The 16,035-nt window shown below is 35.3% G+C and overlaps 3 protein-coding genes across 4 annotated transcripts; 2 read left to right on the top strand and 1 right to left on the bottom strand.

The window, feature by feature from the left end:
• Positions 1–70: 70 nt before the first annotated feature.
• Positions 71–1,947, bottom strand: LOC117913865 (divinyl chlorophyllide a 8-vinyl-reductase, chloroplastic). Its single transcript, XM_034828958.1, has one exon. It carries the CDS (start codon positions 1,896–1,898, stop codon positions 531–533), a length of 1,368 nt encoding a protein of 455 aa, XP_034684849.1. The 5' UTR covers positions 1,899–1,947; the 3' UTR covers positions 71–530.
• Positions 1,948–7,687: 5,740 nt separating this feature from the next.
• On the top strand, positions 7,688–12,365 carry LOC117914402 (double-stranded RNA-binding protein 2-like). 2 transcript variants are annotated; one of them, XM_034829746.1, is made up of 4 exons: positions 7,688–8,140; positions 9,225–9,501; positions 10,301–10,520; positions 10,981–12,365. In XM_034829746.1, the coding sequence occupies exons 2-4, from the start codon at positions 9,256–9,258 to the stop codon at positions 12,201–12,203; spliced, it is 1,689 nt and encodes a 562-aa protein (XP_034685637.1). In that variant the 5' UTR covers positions 7,688–8,140; positions 9,225–9,255; the 3' UTR covers positions 12,204–12,365. The 2 variants fall into 2 exon arrangements, with proteins under 2 accessions (XP_034685637.1, XP_034685638.1); XM_034829747.1 differs by lacking the exon at positions 7,688–8,140 and adding an exon at positions 8,194–8,748.
• Positions 12,366–12,732: 367 nt separating this feature from the next.
• LOC117914403 lies at positions 12,733–15,606 on the top strand. The gene is made up of 4 exons (XM_034829748.1): positions 12,733–12,963; positions 13,079–13,231; positions 14,249–14,497; positions 15,139–15,606. The coding sequence occupies exons 1-4, from the start codon at positions 12,892–12,894 to the stop codon at positions 15,403–15,405; spliced, it is 741 nt and encodes a 246-aa protein (XP_034685639.1). The 5' UTR covers positions 12,733–12,891; the 3' UTR covers positions 15,406–15,606.
• Positions 15,607–16,035: the final 429 nt, after the last annotated feature.

The following is a 16,035-nucleotide window of genomic DNA, read 5'->3' on the forward strand; positions in this document are numbered from 1 at the left end:
TACAATTATGATACTAAACAACTAGACAGAAAGAGAGTGGGGCATCCTTTGATAGAATATGACACTTACATAAGAATTACATTATCTGCAATTTAAATAGTAGTTGAACTTACTGAATTTTTATCGCAATGTTGTCAACATCCATGGAATCTAAATCTTGAGTTCACTTACATAGAGGATATTACATTGCCATGCTGAGGCTGAGTAATTACAACAATTGCAAGGACTCAACTGAGTATCAAGACATCAAAATCTAACCAGTGAGAATGATTTAGGCTCACTTCAACACATTGGAGAGAGCTTCTACAATTAGGGCAATGTGAAAAACATCAAACTAGTGGTCAAAAAGCATTTTACAATGCAAATTTATTAGTTTGGATGACTGAAAACTTTACAAAAACATCTAGTTTATAACTCATACAAGATACTGATCAATTAAAAGAGAAAAACCTGCATACCTTAGACAATTTTAGGAAAATGATTGAACATTTGAGCATTTGAATTTACAAACGTCAACTGGAACAGGGCATTTAAAAAATTGTCTGTTCTCCTAATTCCTGACCAGCCATCCCTTCTCTGAGCACCCTTTCAAAGAATTCCTCTAACGTGTCTTTTCCATAGCTTGGAGTTTTCTCAGCACTATACTCTCCAGTTTCTGGATCCAAAACTAACATGCTCTCAGCTGCATAATACCTACCAATTTTCCCAAACTCAGCAGCATCTTCCATTGAAGGAAAAATCTTGACGAGAAAATCAAGAAAGCCTATAGCAAAATCCATTATTCCAATTGGCACTTTCAAGAAGTTGGGTTCCCTCCCTGCAAGTCTAAATAACATCTCCCCTTGTTCCAACGGAGTCAAGGCCTTCCCCGGCCCGCCAATAGGCAAAACTTGGTTAATCTTATCTTTCTCCAGTACACAATCTGCAATGAATGAAGCCAAATCCTGCTCACTAATAGGCTTACAAGCACACAATTTTCCATCCCCAAACATAACATATGGCTTCCCATCTTTCACCAACTCAACCTGTCCTCCCAAACTCTTGAAGAAAGCTGTTGGCCTCACAATACTATACGTGAAACCATCATCCTCTTCTGCCTCTTTCATCAATTCAGCCTCGAATTTCAGCTTGGCCCGCTGAAATTCAAGAAGGGGTTTCTGCACACAAATGGCAGAAAGCAATACAAAATGAGAAGCCCCACGTTTCCTCCCAGCAACAAGACTATTCTTCGTGGCCTCATAATCAATTTTCCATGAATCCTTAACCCCACCAGTGCGGCTAGCGAGGCAAGAGACAACAACATCAATAGGCAACCCCAAATTCTCCAGAGACTTCTCCAGAACATCTAAAGAAGCCACATCTGAAAACCACACATTAGCTCCATTTAACTCAGTTAAGGTATCCTGTTTTCTATTCCTACCTCTAATCCCACTCCTTTCTCTTGCAATTGCTATGACATTGAACCCTCTACTAACCAACTCTTTCACCACAAATTTTCCTATGTACCCAGTTGAACCCACCACCACCACATTGATTTCGCTTGCGTTTTTGCCTCTGAATGAAGATGGGGTTGGTTCAACAGTTGGGGTGATTGAAGCTGTAATGGGTAGAAACCTCTCTCTACTAAATTTAGGCGATTGTGATAAACTCAAAGGCAAACGTGTTATAGCATATGGTGCTGGAGTTACCTGGTTGATGAATTGAGAAGCAGAACAGTTTCTGAAGCTTCTGGTCTTCGGAGAGTGGAGAGTGAGTACATTGGAGGAGAGATAAAGAGACATTTTTGGAGGTGAAAGAGAGTTGAGTTTGGAGAAATGGTTGTGGCTTTGGCGAAGTGTGGTGCAGAGAGAGGAAAATCGAAAATGTGAGGCAGATGATGAAGGCGAGTGGCCTTCCATGTCGTGACCAGGCAACTGCTCTACGCCTTAATCAAGGTGGAATCCAAATGATAGGCGGTGGATATGATAGGAGGAGATATGTTTTAACTTTTTGGATTTTCACGCTTTTATACAAATAAATATATAAATGATTTTTATTTTTATTTTTTATTTTAAGATTAAATGATTTTAAAATATATAAATTTTAATTATAAGAAAAAAAATTATTAGTAATTTTTTTTCCCTTTTTCAATATTTCTTAACAGCTTACATAGATTAATAGTATGTTTAATAGTGATTTTAAAAAACATTTTTAGTTCAAAAAATATTTTTAAAATTTTAAAAATTACTTATAGTTTTAAAAAAATACTTATAATATTTTTTGAAAAAATACTTCTTGATATAATAGTTTCACTAAAAACATTTCGAGTATAAGAGTGTGATATTAGTTATAACGAGAAAATAAAAGAAAACATGTTATTATTATGAATATATAAATATAAATTAATTTAGAAAGATGGAAAATGAAAATATTTTTTGTAGAATAAAAAATGAAAATAAAATAGCAAGAACTTGTTATTAAATAATATAATAATATATTTAATTAATATTTATTTTTACATTAAAATAAAAGAAAACTTCTAATTCTTTTAATATGTCGATTTTGTCCTTATATATGGAGGCCACAATTTAGTATTGATGTTTATCAAACTCTTATACATTCTTTGTTTATCAAGCATTTAATCACTTTATGTCACAACTAATTTTTCTTTCATCATGACTAAGAGTGATTTTCTCAAATTTAAAGGAATACTGAATTGTACTTTAGAGATTGCTAGAAGGGTTTTCCTTTCAATGACCTACACGAAGTTGAAAAGAAAATAAGTGTTGAAATGGGCATAAAAGCTCTTAAAAATGCCTATATCGTCTTAATGACTTGTTGAGGTTGGGGATGAAATGCTTAATAAGCTAATAAATCATTTCTTTAGGGCTAATCCACATTTCCAACAATGAATTAGGTTCTCCTTTGGGACAAATTGAACATCGATATTGAGTCATAAATGCTTCACACAAGGTTCTGAAAGAATTGATGAATCCTTCCAACAATCCATGAAACCATGAAATGGTGAGACCATGCAAGTTGTTTGGAAAAATCTTATACAATAATAGTTCGTTAGAGGCTTCTAGCATCATGACCTATTTAAAATACAGTATATGGTCATAAGGATCAATGGTCTTGTCAAACATGTTAAACTTGGGCATAAAAAGACCTTTTAGCACCTCTCATGCCATGATATCATGAGAAAATGACATCCATATGAGGCTATCTAGAATCAAATAAGTTAATGGTGGAATGATCTAACCAAACAACCAAATACCTTAGCTATTGATGGTGCTAGTAGAGCAATGTGTGCCTATTAGCTTATAGTATGCTAACTATATTTCTATGATATCTCCAATGCGGCTCGATGATTTCTAATAAGAAACAATAAAGATTATTTTCACTATGGACTCAATATTAATATCTTGCTCTGATGGTAGTGGTTGTTCTTGAATGTGAAAAGGGTAACCAGTCTCCATTTATTAATGTTTTAGTAGTAACTAGGAAATCTCATTTTCGACTTGCATCTACTCTATGGTTTGTTATAACGCTTTGTATTAGAGGTGATGCTTTACTTGCTACACCTCTAATTGAGCCAAAGTCACTCTAATCTACTCCTCTAAGGTAAGAGCCCCTTCACCACCACATGCTACATTTCCTCCATTATTTGCTACATTTTCTCTAAGTCATTTTCATTGGAAAATGGCTTCTCCACCAATTGATTCCATAGATGGCACAATTATTGGAACAAAACTTTCCAATAAATGTTCTTCTTTAAACCTTTTTTATATAACTCTCCTTATTATTGCATGAGTCCAATGGCTAACTAGCTTTACACTCCCCTAGTGCCTTCCTACAAACATAGGTGAAGGTGAAGAAAATTTAACAAACCCCACCTTGAGCGTTCTAAAGTATCCCTTTTTGTGGAGGCTAGTAAAATCACCTAACTTGATGGTTTGACTAAAAAGAAACACAAAATTTGTCTATCATTAAAAAAACTACTACAAGCACGAGAATAGTAAAAAATGATGGTTCCAAGGCTCGTAGAGCTATCAACCCTATAAAAAGGAAAAAAAACTTTAAAAAAATGTAAGAAATTTCATAAGAAACCCATAAAGAAAACTCTATATATAGCTTCTTCCAACCAAAGAGAAAGAGGTCCTCCTCCATTAAAGTTCTCTTCACATCATATTTTTTAATAAAGAGGCATATTCAAAATTGTTGAAACCTAATCAACTAGGAGCGGTGTTTCTCTCTTCTTCCCTGCAAAAGAAGCCCAAATACACCTTCTGAAGCTCAAGTCAGATGATTAATGTCAACTCGAGATATTGCCCTCTTTTTGGAGTTAAAGAAGGAGTTTGTATTGCGCGCGTACCTTGATTTTGGGTTGAAGGAGGGCTCTTATAGTGTCTGGAGCGGTGTCACATCTGTGCTAAGATGGTTTTTTGACTTTCGCAGTCATGATGACAGCACAGTTGATGACAGAGCAATTATCACCCTTTAGGCAACTGACAGGGATTGCTAGTAGGGGTGACTTGATGGTTCACTTGTCACCTCAGTCTATAGGCGGTATGGTGCAATCTATAGTAGGTAGTATGTGGAGACAGGGTGATGTCCCATCAAGCGTACTTTTGGCATGATGAGAATGATTGCTCGTGGGAGTGGGATAGAAAACCTATTCGAAATGCACCATGCAATCTTAAAAAGAACACAATGTAACCGACTACTGATACTCATAGGCCGGATTGGACATTCCGCTCTGGTTATGCTTGCTCAAACAGAGATAGACAGATGTCATGTGAAGCAAATGTGGCCTGTCACATGGTCACACGAGGAAGCCCCTACAAAAATGATCTTTTTCTTTGCTTTGTCATATTCTAGTTTTTCAACTAGTTCAAGAATTTTAGCATCTTCAATAAGGATGTGCCAGATTTGGGTGCTCTAATAGATCATCCTTTGACAATCAAGTCAATAACCACAATTATAAATAGAAAAGAGAGGAGAAGAAGGAAAAGAAGGATAAGAATGCCAACCCTGGACAGTGTTGACCTCAGGCTACTCACACACGCATATATATATATATATATATATATATTTGGAGTCAATAACATATTTTCATTGTTAGCATAGTCTCCCCTCAGATCTTATGCAAAAGCAATACATTGGTTTCAAACGTGTTGATATGAAATATTATGCTAGTAAAATATCGATTCATGCTGTTAAAGGGTGAATAAAAAACAAATATTAAAAGGCCTTGGCTGTACAATTAAAAGGCCGTTGGAAGGATGACTCAACCAAATTACAACAAATTAGCTACAAGTTTTATTCCGAAGTAATTGCCACGTAATCATTACCACTGCGCCACCTTTTTCCACATATTTATAATTTTTTTCATTTTTAAATTAATTAATATTATATAAAATTAATATCTATTTTACTAAATGTTTTACTAATTAACCTTGATTTAATTAAAAAAACTATGAATAACATCCATTTAATTAGAAATCTAGAATCTTATAATATTTATTAATTAATCAATCAAATAATTGTAAGATATTTTCAAGCAAGACAACAATCAAATTATGAATGAGAGTTTATAATTCAATGTGCTTGGGTTGCTTAAAACAAGCCCAATTAAAATTTAAATCAGGTTGACATTTTTATCCCAATTCCATTTCAGTCAAAATTTAGTGAGTGTTTGATAAACCCATTTAATAACTTAAAGTGATTTAATAACTTGATTTAAGTCATTAAGTAAATTAAGCATCTTTGATAAAATAACTTGATGATATGACTTAAAATAAAAAATAATTTTAAGTAATAAATAAAAATAATTAATTTATTCTTAAATCCACATCTTTATTATTTTTTTTTCATTTTTACCATTATTTGCCTTAATTACTTCTATAATATCTTTTGTTATTTTACAACTTCCACTGTTACTCGATCTCTTTTATTCCAATTATAATTTATAAAAATAAATATGTCAATTTGATTATTTAAAATAAAATTTAAGTTAATTTTATGAGACAAAATAAGAATTAAGTTATAAGTTTTAAGCCAATAATTTAAATATAATTTAATTTAAAATCAATTTAAATTATTAAATAATAAGTATTAAATTTTATCCAACACTCCCTTCCATTAAAATGAACATTGTCAAGTGTTGTTAGGTTATAGTCAACTAGTTTATATATTTTTCTTTAATTATTTTCTAAGAAAGTGTTGGTCCCTAATCATCATTGCATGATCAATTGTATAATTATGACCATTCACTTTCTTTAAATTTTATCCTTTAATGATTGACTACTTATTTATTTAAAAGGATGAGAATAATTACCATTTGAAAATTAATCTATAGATTAGTGGGTTTCTTGAAACCTAATCTAGGATCAAGTGGGTTGGAATAAGATTACTATATTGCATTTATGGACCAAGATTTCTTTCATAGAGGAAAAAAAAAAGATATGAATTTCAAGTTTAAGACAATGGCAAAATAGACTTTTTAAGTCATTGGATTGACTTTGGAAGGCATTATGTTAGCTTAGTGCTTAAAGTACAAAAAAATGCATTTAATTTTAACTTTTGCCCATTAATCATAAACTTTCTTGAAATAAATTATTTTTTAAAATACAATCAAGTTCTGTTTAATAAACCAATTTAATAATTTAAATTGATTTAATAATTTAATTTAAGTTATTAAGTCAATTAAATTTATTTGGTGAAATAAGTTAAAATGAAAAAATAATTTTAAATAATAAGTAAAAATAATTAATTTATTCTTAAATTTATATTTTTATTTTATCTTTTTACCCTTATTTATCCTTATTACTTATCTCTTTTGTTATTCACAACTTTCATTCTTATTCGATCGTCTTTACCCTAATTTTAGTTTATAAAAATAAATATATCGATTTAATAATTTATAATAAATTTTAAGTTAATTTTATCAAACAACCTTAATACTTAAAATAAAAAGAAAATAATAAATTTTAAATTAACCATTAAAATATAATTTAACTTAAAATTAACTTAAATTATTAAATAATAAATATTAAATTTTAACAAACAATCTTTTAATTTCATTATTTATTTTTCTTTTTAAAATCTGAATTTTCATATAAAAGTGAAACATTTTATATAAAAAAAAAATGTAAATTTATCTTAAATTTTTTAAAATTACTTTCAAAAAATTTTAAATTTGATATAGTAATTTTTTTTTATGCCTTAATTATTAAATTTTAAAATAAATTAAAATGATAGCTTACGTGAGTGACTCTAATGTATGCTGTTAGGTTAGTCCCTGATGGGACTAGTTTGGCCTTTGACTCCCATATCAGGATAAACTGGGCATAGAAAATCCAATAAATTAATTTTTAACGGTAGTGGCCGAACAACCCAAGAGGGACACGTTTCCATCGAAGAGAACGTGGTTGATGCTTGTATGACTCTCGCGAGTACGACTACGAATTTTGTCTTTTGCTTCCATGCAATTTATTAGAAGGTCGGTCCAAAGTCCACTCTCTTTTCATGGTGCGTGACCAATTTCAAAATATTTACGTTAACATTAAATTCAAAATTTTGATGACCCACAGTCTCTCCCAATCCCATTTAGAAAGCCTTAAATACACGGCCCAAGCCACAACCACTTCTTTACTTCTCCCTAAATCATTACTCTATACTTCAGAAAATTCTTATTTCATAATTTTGGGCCTTAGAATCAAGTGGGAGTGTGTGTTTTCTATGATCTTAGACCTGTGTGGGAAAAATTTGGGTTTGAGTTTGAGTGCGGTAGGTGTAAATTAGCAAAACCACCCAAACTTAATATGCAATAATGGCTGATGTTAAAGCAGAGTGCTTTTATCGTAGTATGAGTGAAACACTCGGAACAGTCAGCACAAGGAGTAGCAGTAGAAAGAGAAAACGATAGCTAGAAAAGAAAATAAGAGAGACCAAGAACAAAAACGAAAACAACAACAACAGACTCTGATAGGTATCATAAAAGGGCGTGGAAATTCAGTTTGTTGTTCAGATCTTCTCAGCTCCCATTCTCTTTCCTAGATCCTCACTTTTTACCCACTTCACCAGACTTCTGCTTTCCGGTCACTATGCTGTCGCTTTCCTGCCGCGGACCCATCACTGGGTTTATGAGGTTACAGTGGTAAGATCAGTTTTGCCCTCTCAATTTGCATACAAAGCTTTGAATTGAAGTTTGGGAAATGGGTTTTGGTTTTTTTTGCTGTTTGTTCTTCTGGGTTTTGGTTTTGGTTATTTTTGGGAGGGAGGTTGATTGTGTTTTCCATTGAGGTAAGTGTTTGGAGTGGTTTTTAGCTTTGTTTGTTTTATAAGTTGAGACTCTTTTGGTGTTTGAAGTAATTGCTAAGTGGGTTTCTCTGATCTGAATAACTTTTGGCCTGTATTGGTCTTTGGGGTGATCTGATCGAGGTGGGTTTAAAATATTTTAAATGGGGTTCTATTAAATATCTTCAATTCAATACAAGTAGTTAATACTCTGTCGGTTCAATTCACTGGGTGGTTGATTAATGCATATGGGGCTTGATAAATGAGCTGAATTAAGACTATCACATGATTCATACCTTCTTTTCCTTTTGCATTCTTTTGGTTTTGGGTTGATTTTTATTGGGCGTTTGCTTATTGGGTTTCTCTTTTCCGGGAAGAACTGAATTGCTGAGCCCTAAAATGGGAAATGGGAAATGGTTATATCATGTTGGCAAGTTTCAATGCTGAGATGTTTGATACGGTTTCATGGTAATTCATCAGCTCTACCCAGTCCAGATTGGGTATACTGTAATACTGGGTTCTGGGGTTGGATTGGTTTTGTTACAGTTAATACTATTATGTACAAACTTCTTGAATTTTTGCTCAACTCAGCGTGATTTCCTGTCCGCACTGTGACTTTCTGGCTTAGCAACCCACTTAGTTAACACAGCTTTTGTTATTATTCTATGAGCTCTTATTTAACTTGTTACAGGATTTTGTTCCTCCTCTTTTCTTTTCTGTCATTTTTCTTTTTGGAAAAATTTAAATTTAGAAGAATTCTGAGGATGATCCATTTATGAATGAACCACCTTTTGAAAAAATGGTTATGGGGTTTGAGATCTCATGTGGATCAGCTAGATCATTCTTGTTGAAAATTAATGAATTGCATACTTTTTTCCCTTCATTATTCTGTTCTTGGATGAATAATTTTTATTTATTTATTTATTTATTTTTCCTTTTTGTAGATTCCCCTTGTGGTTGTTTGTTATCACAGGGATGTATAAGAACCAGTTGCAAGAATTAGCACAGAGAAGCTGCTTCAACTTGCCATCCTATGCCTGCATTAGGGAAGGACCAGATCATGCCCCACGCTTTAAAGCCACAGTTAACTTCAACGGCGAAGTCTTTGAGAGCCCAACCTTCTGCAATACTTTGAGACAAGCTGAACATGCAGCAGCAGAGGTAGCACTTAATGTGCTTTCAAAAAATGGCCCTTCTAAAGCACTAGCTGCAAAAGTTCTGGTACGGATTTAAACTCATATATTCCTTCCCTTTCATTCTATTTGTAACTCGCCTTTCTCCAGTCATTTAATTGGGCCTTTATAAATTGCCTTTAAGTATTTTTTCTCTATCAAACATTATTTGCTTACTACTCTTGACAAGGTGTTTCTTGATATTAGTCTGAGGAATCACACATATAATGGACTGACAAGTAGTATAAAACTGGAGGAATGCAATGTATTTTTCTAGTGATGTGGTGGCTGGATTTGAATGTAGAAGAATGAAGGAACTCGAGCCACCCAAAAGTTCAACAAGTTTGGAAACTGTCAAGTCTAAGGAGGGAATAAATTCATAAGCAAATGCAAGCCTAGAAAGAAGATCTTCTCAAAAGAGATGTGTGCAGGAGATCTTCTCAAGCCAAGCTTGAAGTTCTACCACAAGATACTCGATAAACTTAAGATCACATCCAATGGATCAACCTCCCACCTCTTTCCAACTTGCAAAAGTGTGGAGTATATATCTTCCTATAACGGTGTTGGTGCTTCATTACCACATAATACTATCTGTTGAAAGTAGAAAAACTGAAAGAAATGTCAAAACTTATTCCCTTGTGTCTCCATAGCTACATATATAGGTTGGGTGAAATTCCATTCTTCATTTCTAGAGAAGGGTTCAAGAAATCACTCCCTAACTGATTACACGAGTCATTTATGCTTTTTTTATTCCATTCTTCATTTCTAGAGAAGGGTTCAAAAAATCACTCCCTAACTGATTGCATGAGTCATTTATGCTTTTTTTTTTATCATTTCCTATGATACAGGATGAAACTGGAGTTTACAAGAACTTGCTTCAAGAGACAGCGCACAGAGCTGGGTTGAAACTTCCTGTTTATACCACTGTTCGATCTGGACCAGGCCATATTCCTGTTTTCTTTTGCACAGTGGATATTGCAAAAATGAGCTTTACAGGAGAACCAGCCAAAACCAAAAAGCAAGCTCAGAAAAATGCAGCAATGGCTGCTTGGTCTGCCTTGAAACGATGTATGTTTTTTTTCCCATTTACTTTGCTCTTCTTCAGTCTTCAGAGTCCTCTGGACTTATTTATGAAAGCTATCCGGCACAAGTTTTGAATGGATTGTGAACATGGGCATGAGTTACTCAGCATGGAACCATCAGAAAGAAAAGAAAGGAAAATGAGCTGTGGCCATGAGCATACAAAGTTTGTTTGTTTCAGGAACTTCCAATGCTCAAAATTTTTTCTTATTTTGGCTGCCTTTGTCATGGTATTCTTCTTGATCAAATTCCAAACACTTTATGAACAGTGCCATGCTCCAGAAAGTCCACACTCACCCCTTTTTTTTGTCTCAAGGGCAGGTTCTAATGGTTCTAATGCCCACCAAATCCATAAGCAGTGGAATAGTTTCTGAAAAGGAATTAACAAAATGTATTCATTTGTTTGCCTTAGTCATCCAGTCTAACACTTGTCATGGTGTTTGTGCAGTGTCTCAGGCCAGCTCTTCCACTTCTTCCGCTCCTTTAGAGTCTGGAGGGAATGATGAACTGGAGCAAGTCACTGTTGCCCGCTATCTTGCTAGTTTACAACCACCAGAGGCGAACAAGTCTGCACAAAGAGACGGGCTACTAGGACAGGGTTCTACACCTTGTAGGAGGGACTTGATGCCAAATGACAATGCCATATCATTGTACTCTACGCACTGCAGGGACTGGTCTCATTCTGCTCCTCTTATTCAATTGGCACATCAATCTTGGCCCAAAGAGAGGGCATCCCAGCAGCAGAACCACCTGTTGGCTCTTCCATCTGCACCAACCACTCTCCCCAGACCTCAGATGTCTCCAATTATTCGGTCCATATTCCAGCCAGACCATGGGCCATGTTTCTTACCAAGGGAGCAAGAGCCAGCCCCTCCTAGTCCTGGAATTGGTCCATTTCTTTATTTCTCAAATGGTTCAATGCCAGTCCCTGTTAGTAATCTCTCCCAAGTTACCATTCAAGAGATAGAGGAAAAACCCAAAGTGGAACAGGAGTGGCTGAATGTTGATGCAAATTCCGGTTGCTGGAAAATTAATTTCCCCTCCAATTTATCTGGGCTCTCTCGAGTTGAAATTCCAAAGTGTCCCATTTCTCCTAACAGTCATTCTGAACCTATCCAGGAGGCGCTGCAGGGAAAAGAAGAGGAAAACAGTGCTGGAAACTCTGCTCAATTAGGAACCAACCAAATTCAACCACTTGCTTGGACATCTCCCAGGTTTGCGGATACCAGGTCCAGTGCAGGAGCCTCGGATGAAGCTAATCTGTGGTTACAAAACCAGCAATTCTTGGACTATTTGCAGTCAAATAGCAGATCCCAAAATGCCCCCATGGCTACTTACCCAGGATCATCCAGAGTTTATACACGACCTTCTGCAGCTCCTGTGACGATCAGAAGCAGTGATGCATCATCCATCCGAAAGCCCAGGCCAATGAGTTCGAGCTTATTCGTATCAGCTCCACCACCAACCAGGTACGCAGCTCCTACTTGGTCAACGAGGCCAACACTAGGAGCGAAGTACACTGGAGTGAGGCCTTGTAGTAGTTTCATGGCACCAGCGGTTAACATCCGATCAGTTGTGCCAGTGTGCTCAGCTCCTCCTGCTAAAGACAGGACAGGAGGCAGCCAGGAGGAGAGAGCTGGAAGGCTACAAGTTCAGAAGTTGGGAAGGTGAAAATGTGAGGGGGCATAGAATTTTGAAAGCTGAGTATCCTTTCTGGTTTTTGAGGCGATTGCTGAGAGAAGTCTGTAATGTAGGTGCTTTTGGATTGGGTCTGTATACAGGGACACAAAATAAAAGAATAATAAGAGAATAAAATGATCTTATTCTTTGACATCTTCCCAAATTTTTGGTTCTACTTTTGCTTTTTCTTCATCCCTTCGTACCATTTTTTCAGTGATAAGAATGTTTTTCTTAGCAAGTGTTTTTATTTTATTAAAACAAAAACAAAATGTTTTGCTAATTGTGATGGGCTTTGAGTTGGTTACAGCAGTTTCGGCCCATTACAAGTTGGGCCTAGCCCAGCCCAAGCTCGAACTGGGATTTAAATATTTAATACAAGCGATGCCGTTAAATAGAAACCAAGTGGACAAAAAGGCCTTGAGATGATTCAACTGTCGGTCAGCTTCAGATGACAGCTGCCTGTCATCCTAGCCTGACTCCGAGACAACTTTTAAACTGACTCGATGGCCGGCGCTACTGCCATCTGCATACATCATGGTGACGTGGCATATTTAACGTGGTGATGTTGGTAGTTTCAGGCCACGTCATACAGATTGGAGGTTGAAAAGGGATAAACGATTCCGGGAGGCTGATCCCTTCTTCATTTTCAAACCCTAAACAAGGGCTGACTCCCAAAAGCATGAACCAGTGGAATCGGATCCACAACTCACTCCCCTACGATATTGCCCTCAAAATTGCATCATCCCTCCAGGTTTTTTTTTTTAAAAAAAAAAAAAAAAAATTCGTTTCTGTTTTTTTTTTTTTTTCTTTATTCCCTTTCTTCAAATGTAATATTTGATTTTTTTTTTTTTTTTTTTGTTGGGAAGGCATCGGATCTATGTTCTCTGGGAAGTTGCTCTAGGTCTTGGCGGGAACTATGGGGGTCGGATCCTATATGGGAGCGTCTGTGCAGAGATAGATGGTCTGTCAAGTGTATGTTAGGAGAATCCTCAGCCTCGGAGCTTCACCCCCCTAAAGAGGTTCGAGTTTTTTCTTTCGGCATTTTTAAACCTTATTGCAGTTTGTTTGGTTTCCGAGAAAATTGAGGAAAAGAAAAGGTGAGGAAATTTGGGATTTTATGTTTTTGTGTTGTTTTGGTATCCGGGAAATGGAAAATGTGAGTCAATTCTGGAAACTCTGATAGTCGCATTTATGGACTTCTAGTTCCAATTCTGGGATCTAATATGATGAAAAAGAAAATGGATTTTCTTTTCCCACAATTTCTCAGCAGCCACACGAATCACTCAATATAACATGTAGTTTATTAGTTTGCTTGAATTGTTAGAGGAGTGGGTCTTTGTACATTAGGACTATATCGGACCATTCAATTCTTTCATACCAGGCATTTGAATTGGGATTTTTGGTTTTTCATTGCTTTTGAATTGAGGCTGTTTGTAGGATAAGCATGGGTTTAGAAGTTGCTTTGCTGAACCACTGAACAAGGATCCAGACAGCCACCAATTTGAATAAGGTTGTGCTGGAAAAGAAAGATTACAAACTTGGTCCATTTGGAAAACTCTGGATTTAAAATTTGGATGACACAGCTTTTCTAGTAATTTTTTGTTACTTCAACACAAAATTGGGATAAATGACATGCAAATTTGGTCAAAATACACTGAATCTTGGAGGAATGATAGAAGAATTTGGATTCTTAAAAGTCAATATTTTTAAATTTGGAAGAATGTGGATTTGAGTAATATGACCATAATTCACAAAATTGAAAACCATAAGCATGAACAAAGCTGGGTGTGGGGTTTAATGAAGCTTAGTTAATCGTATCTTTAATTTTGTACTGATTACATTTCAAATGATATATCTATGCTTCAAATACCATAGAAGACACAATGTATTCTACTATTACCCTGTAATGTCCAAAGGCTCCTTCTTCCAATCCACCTCCTTTCAATACATTTAGAAGACAGACTACACTCTATTCTTTCCCATCATGTGGTTTGCTGGTATCGTTCAAATTGTTGTTTGAAAATTTAAATGTGTAGGGATGGAAGAGCTTTTACATCAAGTGGCACCATGAGATGGCTGGTAGAGCTACTGATGTTGTTGGGTTTGTGGAAAGTCATTCCTCCTCTGAATCACTTGAGGTTGGAGATCATCTGAAAGCAATTGTGGGCCTGAGAGATAGGCAGCTTGGATTTAAAGATGTTCAAATATTCCTTTTCAAACCAAAGCTTAGTGTGCTGATTAACTTGGTTGGCCTGCAATATTGCATTCAATGGCTTAAAGTGCCGGTAAGTACTGCCATGAACCACATGTACCATCTATCTTTTGAATTCATTCTCATTTCCATATTTTACCAATCGCCCTTGCCTAGTTTTGCTTCTTTCATTCTAGAATATTGTCATAGGTGGTGGCATATGTTAAATTAAAGAATATAGATAGGAGTTAAGTTTCATATTCTGATCTCTAAAGCAGATAAGGGCTAATCTCTATGTAGCTAATATTCAGCAAATCAATATCATACATATTTCACCTCTAGTAGGAACTATTGTACCCCAACCAATCCCTATAGAAAGGGCAGGGATTGGTTGTATCTTAGGTTCCTTAATTGGGTGTTGCATTATGGGACATGCGTTTTTGGGTTGGGCAGGTGATGAAAGAATGAGCATGACTGCATGAGCCTATTTGCATGTCTGATAAACAAAGCAACAGCCTCTTTTTCTTTCTTGTTTTCGTGTCCATGCCCATGCACCAGCCTGCGAGGAGTACTGTTCTAGAGTCTGTAGCTCATGTTAGAAGCCCTTATGTATCTTCCATTTGGCTATTGAAAAAAAAAAAAGACTGCTGGCTGAATTGTTGATGGGTAACACATCCTGGTTTTACATCTGTTAGAAGCCTTGGTCACACTCTTCGATACTCCGACATTTTGCAGGCTGAGCATGTCATGGAAGCAATTCAAAGCTGCAAGATTTCAGAGCGGCAAGTCTGCGTGAAATGGTGGAAGCTAGGGAGGTGGTTTTATGGATTCCGCTTGCGGGACGAATCTCATTGTCGCCGTGTCTCTTTGAGGGACGTTGCAAAAGAGGATGAGGTACTTTGGGTGCTTCACCGAGGAGCTATTCATGAGGTTTTGCGCGTTCAGATCTCTATCCCTAGTCCCACAACAACTTCCTGGTCATGTCAAAGCTCCCAAACATGAGGTTTGGGAATGGTTCCCTTGCACAATATGATGCAATGTGTAAATCTGTACAAAATACCAACTCTATACATGTATATGCCTGTTTATCCTCTGAGTGTAAAATTAATCAATCCAGTAGTAGAGCAGTGCTGGATATGGATTGTCTCAAATGTGTAGAACTTTGACTGTACATAGAATGGGAGTTTCGCCGTTCTCCAGTAACAAGCTTGACCCATGAGTAGTGTGGAATGGAAACTGTGATCTCTCAAAGGACCCATAGAAAAGGAGTAATTTCTAACTTTGGATGATAAGATTTTAATTAAATATAAAGCAATTTATTTTGCAACATTTTCATGGGAAGAAATATTGTTTGTAAAATAAAAGTATGTTTGGAAAATTAAAATATTTTAAACCTATTTTTAAATGTATTTTAAAAATAATTTTTATATCTAATATTTTATTTTTAATTATTTTACATGTTTGTATAATTATTTTTTAAAATAATTTTTTTAAAATAAGTGAAAATAATAAAAAAAAATAACTAAAAGACATTTTATGAAAACATTTTATTTTATATTATTAAGAATAAAAAATAGAAAACACTTTTTTATTGTCCAAAATAGTTTATGTGCTTTTTGTCGTGGAGAAGAG

The sequence above is a fragment of the Vitis riparia genome, chromosome 5, assembly GCF_004353265.1.
Source record: "Vitis riparia cultivar Riparia Gloire de Montpellier isolate 1030 chromosome 5, EGFV_Vit.rip_1.0, whole genome shotgun sequence".
Taxonomy (NCBI): domain Eukaryota; kingdom Viridiplantae; phylum Streptophyta; class Magnoliopsida; order Vitales; family Vitaceae; genus Vitis; species Vitis riparia.

Bases quoted from the DNA above. Each gene is read 5' to 3' on its own strand.
- LOC117913865 (XM_034828958.1), bottom strand. From the start codon at position 1,898: ATGGAAGGCCACTCGCCTTCATCATCTGCCTCACATTTTCGATTTTCC.
- LOC117914403 (XM_034829748.1), top strand. From the start codon at position 12,892: ATGAACCAGTGGAATCGGATCCACAACTCACTCCCCTACGATATTGCC. The intron at 12,964-13,078 runs GTTTTTTTTTTT...TTTGTTGGGAAG, and splicing joins AAATTGCATCATCCCTCCAG to GCATCGGATCTATGTTCTCT. The intron at 13,232-14,248 runs GTTCGAGTTTTT...TTAAATGTGTAG, and splicing joins AGCTTCACCCCCCTAAAGAG to GGATGGAAGAGCTTTTACAT.
- LOC117914402 (XM_034829746.1), top strand. From the start codon at position 9,256: ATGTATAAGAACCAGTTGCAAGAATTAGCACAGAGAAGCTGCTTCAAC. The intron at 9,502-10,300 runs GTACGGATTTAA...CCTATGATACAG, and splicing joins CACTAGCTGCAAAAGTTCTG to GATGAAACTGGAGTTTACAA. The intron at 10,521-10,980 runs GTATGTTTTTTT...GTGTTTGTGCAG, and splicing joins TTGGTCTGCCTTGAAACGAT to TGTCTCAGGCCAGCTCTTCC.